A 13,000-nucleotide genomic window follows, 5' to 3' on the forward strand; every position below is an offset into this window, starting at 1 on the left:
TGTTCAAGCTCAAGGACCTAACTGGGGCATTTTGGGTTTTGCTTTTGTTGATGTTGTTTGTTTTGTTTGAAATTTGCGTTAAGAAATATGAAAGTTTAATAAAAATTGTTCAGTAGTATTGAACATTAAAATACTAAAGAATACATATGAACTTCATACCAATATTATTAGCATTTTCTTAATTCCATTAATAACTAGATCATCTTACCTATAACACATGTTTGAAGGTCAAGGGCCAGACCTGAGATGTATGAGTATTCTGAACAGAATAATCATTTGGTACCCTTTCAGTCTCTTATTTATATTTTTTATATAATATTTGATACATACAAAAATATATGTAATATGTAGGTTATGAAACAATAAATTAACATCCATAAACCCAATACCCAACCTAAAAACTAGAACATTACCAAACTTTGAAGCTACTTTGTGTTCCTCCCCTCCAGAGGAAACCACTATCCTGTATTTATCATTTTCTTAACTTTAAAAAAATAATTTTAACATTCCATATGTGTATATATCCCTACAAAGGATGGTTTAGTTTTCCTTGTTTTTGAGTTTCAGACAGTATTTAGTCTTGGAGACTTGTTTCTTCCATTCAGTATAATGCTTTTGAGATTCCTCTATGTTGTAGATTATCCCATTATATAGATATACTACAATTTATGTATCTGTTTTTCTGTTAATGAATGTTTAGGTCATTTTCAGTTTTTTACTACCACAGACAATGCTGTTATAAACATTATAGTACAAGTCTCCAGGTGCGTAGGATCAAGAGTTTTTCCAGGGTTTATAATAGTGGTGGAATTGCTATATTGCATTTATTTGACATTTATTTAAAGGAGTAGCCAAGTTCTGTGGCAGGGGAGAGCAAAGAAAGAGGACTGCTGAGGGCTAGGATCAGCTTTTCTTACTGTCCCAAGCCTTTCTTTCATCTTTGACCCAAAATGTGCACTCAGCAGAATAAAAGCCCTACAGTTAGACCAGTCTTCCTCCCTAGAAGAGAGTTGAGAAATCAGCAGCAGAAAGAAGAAGATCCTTTGGGGTCTTACCCCTGTGCTTACTCCACAGTCAACATCAGGTATTCTTCCTAAGAAGAATTTTGATTAATAGAGTTGTCTCCATCTCCTTCTATTTCTGTTGGTGTTTTAGTGACTCTTATAGTTGGATATCTTGGTAACTAGCCAATGAGTTTATTACCCATTACACTGATCTTGGGTGTGTTATGGATTGATAGTTTGTAAGTAAACCTCTTTTGGAATTTAACTTATCTCTAAATGACTTGAAATTTTTAAAGAACATGAATTTAAAATTACATTGGTAAACCAGCATTTCTAGGTGAAACTTAAAAGAGCAAATTAACTCTGTATAGAACAGTTGACTTTTTCTTTCATTTGGAAGCTTTGTAACTTTTTAAAATCTGTTCAAATATCTGTATTTGTATTTGGAAATTATCCTTTTATTCATCAGTTGTTTAAATCTCTGTTGACTTTATTTTCATAATGACCATTTTTCTCTAAGTGATCCATTAAATTAGAAATTAAGTAATATTTAAATGCTTAAAAGATTTTTACTCAAGTCTCAAATTAATACCAAAACAGATAAAGGCTCCCGGAGTGATCTGTAGTCTTGTTTTCATTATAGAGCGATATTCCCACAGCCCAAAGGAAGCGGTTTACCAGAGTAGAAATGGCCCGTGTTCTGATGGAGAGAAACCAGTATAAAGAGAGATTGATGGAGCTTCAAGAAGCTGTTCGATGGACAGAGATGATTCGGTTCGTGTGAGAAGTGTTTTGGTGTTTTTCTGTTATTTCCTGTTTGGATATTCCTTCACTGAGAACTAGAGTCCTACCTTTGAGGGTGCAAACCCCTTGTTCAATTTACTAAGAGAGCTTTCTAAAGTAACACTCAAAATTAGGAACAGAATGGGATCAAAGTGGGTGCCTTTTGGGCCAGTAAAGGCTCATGGAGAAGAATGTTCCCTTGACTTCTAAAAGCTAATTTTTATTACTTAGGAACAATGGTCATTTTTCAAGAGAATATAGAGATTGACACGACTCTAGCAGTAATGCCAGGAAAAGATATTTTAAAAATTTCAGATGCCACATAGAGAAATAAATCATTTTTATTCAGTTTCTTCCCATGAAATACATAGCTCTAGTTTCATTTTTCCTCTTTCTGACTCCTCATGCAAAATGCACCTTCATTGACATCTTTCAGCCAGTTGATCTTAAATCTCATCTAATACTGCCCTCTAATGGTCAATATTCTCAGTAACATTCTTCCTCACTTTAATTTAGAAAGGGCTAACTGATAACTTTTCTAGGGCTGTTTTTTCCCATGAACTTCTTGGGTCCCTTGTTCTCATTTATAACACATTTCTTTCTTTCTCTCTTGTTTTTTTTCTTCCCTTTCCTTTCTTTTTTGACATAGGGCATCAAGAGAAAATCCAGCCATGCAGGAAAAAAAAAGGTCAAGCATCTGGCAGTTGTAAGTATCCAGAAACAAATAAATGGCATTATGAGACAAGAAGATAACAGTCAAAATTTATTTTCAAGAATGATTTTGTGTCCCTTATTTTCTTTTTTTAAAAATTTGGAATAAATAGCTAAACTGAACTTTTTCTTCTTAATATGTAGTGTGCCAACTCGGTAAGGCTGTTCTTGAGGACCAAAAAATTTGTTATCGTAAGCTGCATCATGCTGGTTATGCATCTTGTTGTATCCTCTGCTAAATTAAATAAAGTACTATTTATAAAGTTGATTATTACCTGGATCTGCATTAAATTAGTTGCTGACTCACTGGTTTTATAATATTAAGGAAATTTGCAAAATGAAGATGAGAAGTTTAGCATTTGTGGGGTTTGAGTTGTGTGTAAGTGTGTGTCTGTATTGGTCTTGCATTATGTTCATGCCAGAAGTACTGTTGTGTGTTCGCTATGCTTAAAACTTGCCCTTTTTTCATATATCTATTTAATAGAAGTGCTGTTTTTTTTTTTAAGTGGATGTGAAAAATAGCTTATTTAAATTGAGCTTAATCAGAAGTATAAACTGTATATTAAAATGGTAATGTGTTCTAATATTTTATTAGACTATTTTTAGATCTAGTGTACTGTGCTTTGGTTTAAATCATGCAGCCATAACGTTGCTGTTTAACAACTACTCTTACTTTGCCCCAAGTAGGAGCTTGCTGAAGGAACCATCTTGTTTCCTGTGTGGGAGAAGTTCCCTATTCAGGAGCTTCTTCCTTTTGTTATGCAAATTGCTTATCGAAGAACCAGGGATCAGCCATTCTAAGCAATAGTTTCTCCTCCCTGAACGTCTGAGTTTGGCTGTGTGTTATTGCTAAGGCTACAGTATGTGATTGCAAAAAATATTTTTGCCAGTTTCTAACTCATTGCCTTGTAAAAGCTCTCTGAATTTTTCTCGAGTATAAAAAGTTTGGGGAAAATCATGGGTTGTTCTTTATGGTGCATGTGGTATACACACATTCACACATATATAATTTTTTTAGTTTCAGCCGACTCTTCAGCTCCTCAAGCAATACTACTAAGAAGCCTGAACCACCTGTTAATCTGAAGTATAATGCACCAACCTCTCATGTTACGCCTTCTGTCAAGAAAAAAAGCAGCACCTTATCTCAGCTCCCTGGGGATAAGTCCAAAGCCTTTGATTTCCTTAGTGAAGAGTAAGTATTTTCCAGACTGGTGGTTATTCCCTAAATAAGATAATGATTCAGAATGCACTTGCCCCCTTATCCAATCAGCTCTCTGAGGATTCAGGTGAATCTATAAAGAAACTATTTCTATAACTTAACTACATTTAAGTAAATTCACAGAGTGTTTTGTGAAAATTGGATTCACAATTTCATAAGGAGAAACTTTTTTAAATGTCTAATTTCTGCTAGTTCAGCGACAGCATTTATAAATATTAATAGAGATGAAAAAGGCCTTTATAAACCTTTACCCTAAATGTTTGAAGTTTCCTTTGGTGTCAGACCTGGTTTTCCATGCCAACTGTGCTACTCGTTAGGTGTTTAAATTTGGGAAATTAACCTCTCAGAGCCCCAGTTTCTCTGCCTGTTAAAATGGGTACAATACCTTATCTCAAAGGTGTTAGAATTAAAGTATATAATATTTGTAAAGTGTCTGACATATAGGTAGATTTGTTAACTATGGAATAAATAGCAAGTCATCTCACAAAAATTTAAATGTCCAATAGAGATTATTTTCAGAATCATTTTCATGTTTTGCTCCATGGCTCTAAAACTTGCCAAGTCACATTTGTATTTGTGTCTTCTGAAACAAGAAGTTAACGGAATCTGAAATTTAACCTATATTGTCTTTCCAAGAACATTCTACTTTTATTGATCCTTTAGTCACTTCTAGTACATTCCTGGGTTAGAAAATAGTAAATATTTTTTGAAAGAACAAAAAATGGAGCCAAAAATTGTTCTCTTTCATATGCTCAAATATGAAGCCTAACAAATTTGATGACTGATAATTCAGCTTAATGTAATATGCTGCTTGCTAACCTGTTAAAGCTTGGACAGTGTCTTCACTGCACAAACTTTAAAATACCAGCTGTGGCATGTCACTTTTTAAAGAGTAGTTGGGGTCTGGAATAAACTAATTTGAAATCAAGTAATTTTTGTTATTTTTGCTATTTTAAGAGGAGAGGGGAGATAAAGCTGTTATTATATTCACTTAATTAAAAGAAGAAAATCCCTTTTCCTTATAGAATTGAAGCTAATTTGGCCTCACGCAGAGAACAAAGGAGAGAACAGTATCGTCAGGTAAAGGCACATGTTCAGAAGGAAGATGGTAGAGTACAGGCTTTTGGCTGGAGTCTGCCTCAGAAGTACAAACAGGTAATATCTGAACATGGTAAGAGCATCTGGTGGGAAATGAGGTAGAGAGGAGTATGCTTGGGTGTGTGAGAATCTAAATATATACCCCAAATCTATTCATATTAAGCTCTTTGGCCTGGCACATATTTAGGGTATGGTTGAGAATAGTGATTTTCAGGATGCTTTCTAGAGCACTAGAGCACAAATAAATGCCTCCGATTCTTTCCTCAACAGGAGGTAGCTGAGTATATAAAACTGGAGGTGCTTTGCTTTACTTTAACTCAGAGCAACTCAGTTAATTTCTTACTTGAAGATTTCAATTTTAAAAAAAACAGCATCTATTGTTTAAAAGTGTTTAAAAAACATTGGTATGGAGCCTTCCAAACTTTGACTTAAAACTCAATTCACACCTTCAGCAACTTGTCTAATCCTTACTCCCTTTCCCCAAAAGATTCAGCACATGCATACACGCACACACGCGTATGCATTAGTGCCTCTCTTGGGCACTCTCATAGCAGAGAGCTGTTTATTCCTCTCTAATTGCCACTTGAAATTTCTTCTTAGAAAAATCAATTTGAACTGGAATTCAGGCAATAAAATAGATAATCTAACACTTGTGTTTGCCAGTGTTTTCATGCTTCTATAGGAAGCTCACTTTTTATGAGGCTTATCCATGTGTTTTTTTCTCCATCTCCCCATTTCAATAGATAACCAATGGTCAAGGGGAAAATAAGATGAAAAATTTACCTGTTCCTGTCTATCTCAGACCCCTAGATGAGAAAGATACAACAATGAAGGTAAATTAATTTTGAAGTTAAGGGAGATATTTCCTAAACTGGGTAGATTTTTTTTTCAAAATGAAGAAAGTTTAAATACTACTCCTGTTAGTGAGGTTATTGTTTGTTTTGTAGTTTAAGACCGGGATGCTGTGAGTATTAAAGACCTATATTTATAACCATTGGTTATATTAAGAAAATGTGGAAAGTTTTAAACATTTCTAGAGAGAAAGTAACTTGTTACTTTGTTTTACCCCCAAAGCTGTGGTGTGCTGTTGGAGTCAATTTATCTGGTGGAAAGACCAGAGATGGCGGTTCTGTTGTTGGAGCGAGTGTATTTTACAAGGATGTCACTGGTTTGGAAACGGAAGGCAGTAAACAGCGAAGTGCATCTCAGAATAGTTTAGATAAGTTAGATCAGGAACTTAAGGTAAGCATGTATACTAACATTTTACTTTCTAGTTTCTGAGACTATTGGGTTTGCTGTTTGATCTAAAACTTACTTCTGGGTCCAACTTCTAATTGGGATTCCTATGCCCTTGGTTTTTTTTAAATCAATTTTATTGAGATATAATTTACATACAATAAAGTGTACACTTAAAGTGGGCACAGGGGGAGAAACCTAAGATAGCAACTAGGTGAGACAGAGAAAAAAACACCTCCGTGGAAAACACTAGATAAAAAACCAGAAAGGACCCAGAACACCACTTCCAGAGTAGCACCAGCCAGACAAGTTCTGCTAAAGCCACAGGGAATGTGCATATGGTGAAACCAGGAGTCTACATTCTGAAACGAGTCAGTGAGTTGGCTGAGTCCCTCGGCCACGCTGCGGTGTGGGGAAACGGTGGGTTGGCGTTTTTAAAAAAAAAAAAAAAAAAAAAGAAGCCCGGGAACAGCTGCAGATAAGACGGGAGCGGTCTGGACTAACGCCTTGGTGTCTGGGGTGGAGGATACCCCTTCCCACACCCACTGCTGATTGTCTCGGGTCCAGGGAAGCAAAGGGGAGACACACGACTTGCAGCCGTCTCCCCAGCAGGTGGGGCTACTCCTTCCCGGGGCTGAACACACAGCACAGAGCTAAGCCAAGAAACCCAGCCTGACAGGGAGTCTTTCCTGCAGCACCGCTCACACGACACAATATCGGCCGTGGACAGTGGCCTTGAATACACCCACGGCTGATTGTCCCGGAGCTGGGAGAGTGGAGCTGTGCGGAAAGGGGGAGGTTAACATGTCCCATTCAACCATCTTTGAAGCGGGTGGGAACGCCCCTACACAGCCCGGTGGCCCAGGGCTTCCCTGGAGGCCGGCGCTCACTTGTGATGTGGCACAGCCCTCCCCACCTCAGCAGAGGTCCTGGAAAAGCACAGCAGGGAGGGGGGATCTGCTCGGAAATCCCAGGGAACCTATGCCAATACCAAGGACTTTTGTGTCAATAGCAGAGAACAGCCTTAAATCTCCGGGAACACCTGGGAGGTTTGATTATTAAACCTGCCCTTCCTCCCTAACCACTCAGGCACACGCCCCTCATTGAGGGCAGACAGCACCGACAACACACCCAAATTAAGTGCACCAATTGGACCCCAAAAGAATCAGATTCCCACACACCACAAAGTTGGGGAGAACTGACTTGAGGGGAATAAGTGACTCACGGATGCCATCTGCTGGTTAGTTAGAGAAAGTGTATGTCACCAAGCTGCAATTCTAACAAATTAAAGATCAAGTAAAGCAAATGCCAAGAGGCCAAAAACAACAGAAAATCTTAAAGCATATGATAAAACCAGACAACATGTAGAACCCAAACCCAAACACTCAAATCAAAAGACCCGAAGACACACAGTTCCTGGCAGAATTAATCAAAGAACTGCAGACAGGCAATGAGAGCATGGCACGGGATATAAAAGACTTGAAGAAGAGCATGGCACAGAATATAAAAGACATAAAGAAGACCCTAGAAGAGCATAAAGAAGATATTGCAAGAGTAAATAAAAAAATAGAAGATCTTATGGAAATTAAAGAAACTGTAGGCCAAATTAAAAAGACTCTGGATACTCATAATACAAGATTAGAGAAAGTTGAACAACAACTCAGCCTCCTTGAGGAGCACAGAACAAAAAATGAAAGAACAAAAGAAAGAATGGGGGAAAAAATTGAAATGGATCTCAGGGATATGACAGATAAAATAAAACGTCCAAATTTAAGACCCATTGGTGTCCCAGAAGGGGAAGAGAAGGGTAAAGGTCTAGAAAGAGTATTGAAAGAAATTGTTGGGGAAAACTTCCCAAACCTTCTACACCATATAAATACACAAAGCATAAATGCCCAGCGAACTCCAAATAGAATAAATTCAAATAAACCCACTCCAAGACATATTCTGATCAGACTGTCAAATACTGAAGAGAAGGAGCAAGTTCTGAAAGCAGCAAGAGAAAAGCAATTCACCACATACAAAGGAAACAACATAAGAGTAAGTAGTGACTACTCAGCGGCCACCATGGAGGCGAAAAGGCAGTGGCATGACATATTTAAAATTCTGAGAGAGAAAAATTTCCAACCAAGAATACTTTATCCAGCAAAACTCTCCTTCAGATTTGAGGGAGAGCTTAAATTTTTCACAGACAAACAAATGCTGAGAGAGTTTGCTAATAAAAGACCTGCCCTACTTCAGGTACTAAAGCAAGCCCTACCAACAGAGAAACAAAGAAATGAGAGAGAGATATAGAGACTTTTAACAGACATATATAGAATATTACATCCGAGGTCACTGGGACACATTCTTCACTAGTGATCACGGACCTTTCTCCAGAATGGACTGTATGCAGGGACATAAAAACAAGCCTCAATAAAATAAAAAATAAAAAAATGAATTTGTTCAAAGCACATTCTCTGACCACAGTGGAATACAAATAGAAGTCAATAACCATCAGAGACTTGGAGAATTCACAGACACCTGAAGGATAAAAATGAGGGGGAGATGAAAACATTCCCGGACAATCAAAAGCTGAGGGACTTCATCACCAGTAGATCAGTCCTAAGCAGGCTGAAAGGAAGGGACACTAAACAATTGACTGAAACCACGTGAAGAAATAAAGATTTCCAGTAAAGATCACATGGTAAATATAAAGACCAATACTACTGTATTGTTGATTTATAACTGCACTATTTACTTCCTACAGGATCTAAAACACATAAACTGTAATGATAAATCGGTGGTTTTGGACTCAATGTAAAATATGTAATTCTTGACAAGAACTACATAAAGGTGGGGGAATGGAGGAGTATAGGAACACAGCTTACGTGTCCTATTGAAGTTAAGTTGGTATCAAAGAAAAACAAGATTGTTATAAATTTAAGATGTTAAATTTAAGCCCCATGGTAAACACAAAGAAAGTATCAGAGAGTATGACCAAAGAGATGAAAAGTAGAGTAGGGGTTCCAAGAAGTGGGGGAAGGGGCAATGGGGAGTTAAGAAATGAGAGTAGGGTTTTTGTTTGGGGTGAAAGGAAACTTCTAGAAATGGATGGTCAGAAGGTGATAGCATTGCAACATTCTAAATGTGATTAATCCCACTAATGGAATGCTAGGGAGGGGTGGAATAGGAAGATTTAGGCTATATATATCTTTCCACAATGGAAAAAAAAAAATAAGACAGTCTAAATAGATGACAATTAAATGCCAAGGATGATCCTGGATGGGATCTGAGGTCGGAGGAGAGGAGGCTCAAAGGGACACAGATGGGTCACAAGAAAAAAAAAAAGGAAATATAGAATGTAAGCTTTATATCAATGTTGAATTTCTTGAACTTCTTAGCTGCGTTTAATGAGATTGCATAAAATAATGTTCTTGTCCATGGGAAAGGTATATGTGAATTATATTGTTTGTTCAAAGATATGTGCAGCTTGCTCTCATATGTTCAGAGGACAGAGCAATAGATGATGGATGTTAGGGAGGGAGGGAGAGAGGGAGGGAAAGAAAGAGACAGTGGTGTGACAGGATCTTAAAGGTGATGGATCGGGGTATCAGGGGAGGGGGTCGGGGTAGATGGAGTTCTATGTATTGGGTTTGTACTGTTTTTACAACTGTTCCTGTAAGATTGAACTTATTTCAAAATAAAATTTATTATAAAAAAAATGGGTACAAAGACTTTTGATAAGTATATGCATCCATGTAACTACTACCACAATCAAGATACAGAACATTTCCATCACTGATCTGCTTTTACTGCTAACTTTTATTCTGCTAATTAATATTGAAGGGTGGTTATATTTTTACCCTTCCAAATAATCTGGAATTAATTGGATGTAGTACTGTCCTTCATTGTAATAGCACAGCTTATGAACAGCATACCATTTTTTTTAAGCAGTTTTATTGAGATAAATTCACATAGTATACAATCCATCTTTACATATCTTTTTGAACATTCATTTTCTTTGCCTACATAGGAACAACAGAAGGAATTAAAAAATCAAGAAGAATTATCCAGTCTAGTTTGGATCTGTACCAGCACTCATTCAGCTACAAAAGTTATCATTATTGATGCTATTCAACCAGGCAACATCCTAGACAGTTTCACTGTTTGCAATTCTCATGTTCTGTGTATTGCAAGTGTACCAGGTAAGAGTGAGCTTTGCCCTTCTCTGCCCCGTCCGTCTCACCACCGTCTACACCTCCTTCCTGGCAGGAACTGATTTGGTTGCTAGAGATAGTTTTTTTTTTTTTTAATTCATTTTTTTTGAGATATATTCACATACTATGCAGTCATACAAAGCATACATTCACTTGTTCACAGTACCATTACATAGCTGTGCATTCATCGCCAAAATTAATTTTTGAACATTTTTATTACCATGCACACAAAAATAATAAGAATAAAAATTAAAGTTAAAAAGAACAATTAAGTAAAAAAGAACACTGGGTGCTTTTTTTTTTTTTTGCCCCCATTTTTCTACTCATTCATCCATACACTGGACAAAGGGGAGTGTGGTCCATATGGCTTTCCCAATCACATTGTCACCCTTCATAAGCTACATTTTTATGTAATTGTCTTCAAGATGTATGGATTCTGGATTGTAGTTTGATAGTTTCAGGTATTTACTGCTAGCTATTCCAATTCATTAGAACCTAAAAAGGGTTGTCTATAGTGTGCATAAGAGTGCCCACCAGAGTGACCGCTCAGCTCCTTTTAGAATCTCTCAGCCACTGAAACTTATTTCATTTCCTTTCACATCCTCCTCTTGGTCAAGAAGATGTAGAGATAGTTATTTACTTTGCTCTCATGGAGTTTATGTTCTAGTTGGGGAAGACTAAACAAAAACTGGAAACAAGTGACTAAACAAGATATTTTCAGATAGTGAAAAGTACTGCGAAGAAAATAAAACAGTAGTAGTAGTAATAAGAGAAGATGACTGGGAGGCAAGAGGGCAAGGATTGATTAGTAGGGAAAGTCCTCTCTTAGGACTTCTAAAATTCTGGATTAGAGTTTATATGGTGTTAGAAACATTAGTTTAAAAAGTAAAAAGATTTATCATCTATTTAAAATGCTTAGTTTGTAAATGTCTTCTTTATGTCTTAAGGCGTTGAATATGCTTCAGGTGATTATATTTTAGCAGTGAAGGATGGAAGCCCAGATTTCAAATACTAATTTTTTTAAAAAAAACTTTATTTTTAGAGCAATTTTAGGTTTACAGAAAAAAATATAGAACATAATCCTGGTAATTAAAAAAAACTTTTTTTGGCTTCATGTCAAATGATATTAAACTTCATTGTTTTTAACCTGATATGGCTGCTGAGGAGCTCATACTAAAAGCAGAAGCATCATTTCTGACATTTGCATGTTGTTTACTTGTAGTTGGATTAATAGTAGTGGTATTGTATTTTTTTAAAGCTACTTTCCCATTCTTTGAAAGTTAGCGAGCTTAAATAAAATTTAACAACTACCACCTTGACAGTGTATTCAGTAGCTATTTGTCTCACCTGTGCAGTCATATTTCAAACCTATTTTTGCTTTTATGGAAAAAATGTTATTTATAGTGGTTTACTTACAGATTAAAAGGAGGCTTATCTTGTTTTTCAGGAGCACGAGAAACAGATTACCCTGCAGGAGAAGAGATTTCAGAATCTAGTCAGGTTGACAAAGCGTCTTTATGTGGAAGCATGACAAGCAATAGCTCAGCAGAAACAGATAGCCTGTTGGGAGGCATCACAGTGGTTGGCTGTACCACAGAAGGTGTAACAGGAGCTGCCACTTCACCTAGTACCAATGGTGCTTCTCCAGTGATAGAAAAACCACCAGGTATATCTATTCTCCTTGCCATCTGTATAGAATCTGTGGCTGCCCCCTCTGCCTTGTTATTGGCTTATTTTAAATCTTAAAGTAACAAGATGAAGGAACTTGAAAGAAGATGCTGTAAAGACTGTTAAATGAAATTATGAATTCTCAGTTTCAAGATCCCTCATGGAGGAGTGGAATTTTACAGCAGGGGTTTGGTCAGGGTTGGGGGGAGGTGGCTACTATTGGAGATAAAAAGCCCAAGCTTGGAATAGTTAGCATGTTTTATTTGATTTATTTTGTAGAAATGGAAGCAGAAAGTAGTGAGGTTGATGAAAATGTTCCAACAGCAGAAGAAGCAACCGAAGCCACAGAAGGCAATGCAGGGTCAGCTGAAGACACTGTAGATATCTCCCAAACTGGAGTGTACACAGAGCATGTCTTTACAGATCCTTTGGGAGTTCAGATCCCAGAAGACCTATCCCCAGTGTATCAATCAAGGTATACAAATGGGTTAACAACTTAGGAAACTGGGTCAAGTACATACATAAAAGGAACCAAAATAATCTCAAGCAGCCAAAAAATTCCCACTAATTGACACTGTTGTGGCAGACTTTAAGATGTTGCCTATTCCCACTAAGTCTTTATCTATTCCCTCCCCTTCATTCTTGCAGAACATCCTCCCCCACCCCACACCCCAACCTATTCTTCTCTGCTTCTTTCAACATTAAAAAAAAAAAAGAAAAATCATGTTTATAAAGTAAAGTAAATTAGTCAAAATCTTCCTGGTCATTTTCCCACCAGTATGATTGGGGGGGGGGGATTATAATCACTATCTTTCAGTGTTTTAATAACTCTTTACCATTTTAATCTCAACTCTGAGTCTCACTGTACTCTAGTTATCAGTAAAATTAGCCATTGTTTAAATTTGCTGTGTAGGCTTAAATGACCTTTGCCCTCTTTAAGCTTTGTTTTCATGCAAACATTTTATTAGAAAACAAACTGTTTTAGGTTCTTCCTTTAAAGGGCAGGTAACTGTAGCCTATTTAGTGAGTTGTTTTATTTTTTTCCTCCCTTCTCTAAGCCTTATAGAAAGCTGATGGAAGCC

At 36.9% G+C, this 13,000-nt stretch overlaps 1 protein-coding gene across 10 annotated transcripts in view; it reads left to right on the plus strand.

Moving 5' to 3' along the window:
• The window catches only part of SPAG9 (sperm associated antigen 9), a 157,228-nt gene that overhangs the window by 124,230 nt on the left and 19,998 nt on the right, over positions 1-13,000 (plus strand). For all 10 annotated transcript variants that reach the window (XM_037810337.1, XM_037810336.1, XM_037810338.1 and 7 more), the window contains 9 exons: positions 1,648-1,778; positions 2,437-2,493; positions 3,517-3,690; positions 4,743-4,872; positions 5,559-5,648; positions 5,890-6,057; positions 10,067-10,238; positions 11,698-11,916; positions 12,198-12,393. In XM_037810337.1, the coding sequence (XP_037666265.1) occupies positions 1,648-1,778; positions 2,437-2,493; positions 3,517-3,690; positions 4,743-4,872; positions 5,559-5,648; positions 5,890-6,057; positions 10,067-10,238; positions 11,698-11,916; positions 12,198-12,393 (1,337 nt within the window). The remainder of the gene's footprint in view (positions 1-1,647; positions 1,779-2,436; positions 2,494-3,516; positions 3,691-4,742; positions 4,873-5,558; positions 5,649-5,889; positions 6,058-10,066; positions 10,239-11,697; positions 11,917-12,197; positions 12,394-13,000) is intronic.

The sequence above is a fragment of the Choloepus didactylus genome, chromosome 18 (assembly GCF_015220235.1).
Source record: "Choloepus didactylus isolate mChoDid1 chromosome 18, mChoDid1.pri, whole genome shotgun sequence".
Classification (NCBI taxonomy): Eukaryota; Metazoa; Chordata; class Mammalia; order Pilosa; family Megalonychidae; genus Choloepus; species Choloepus didactylus.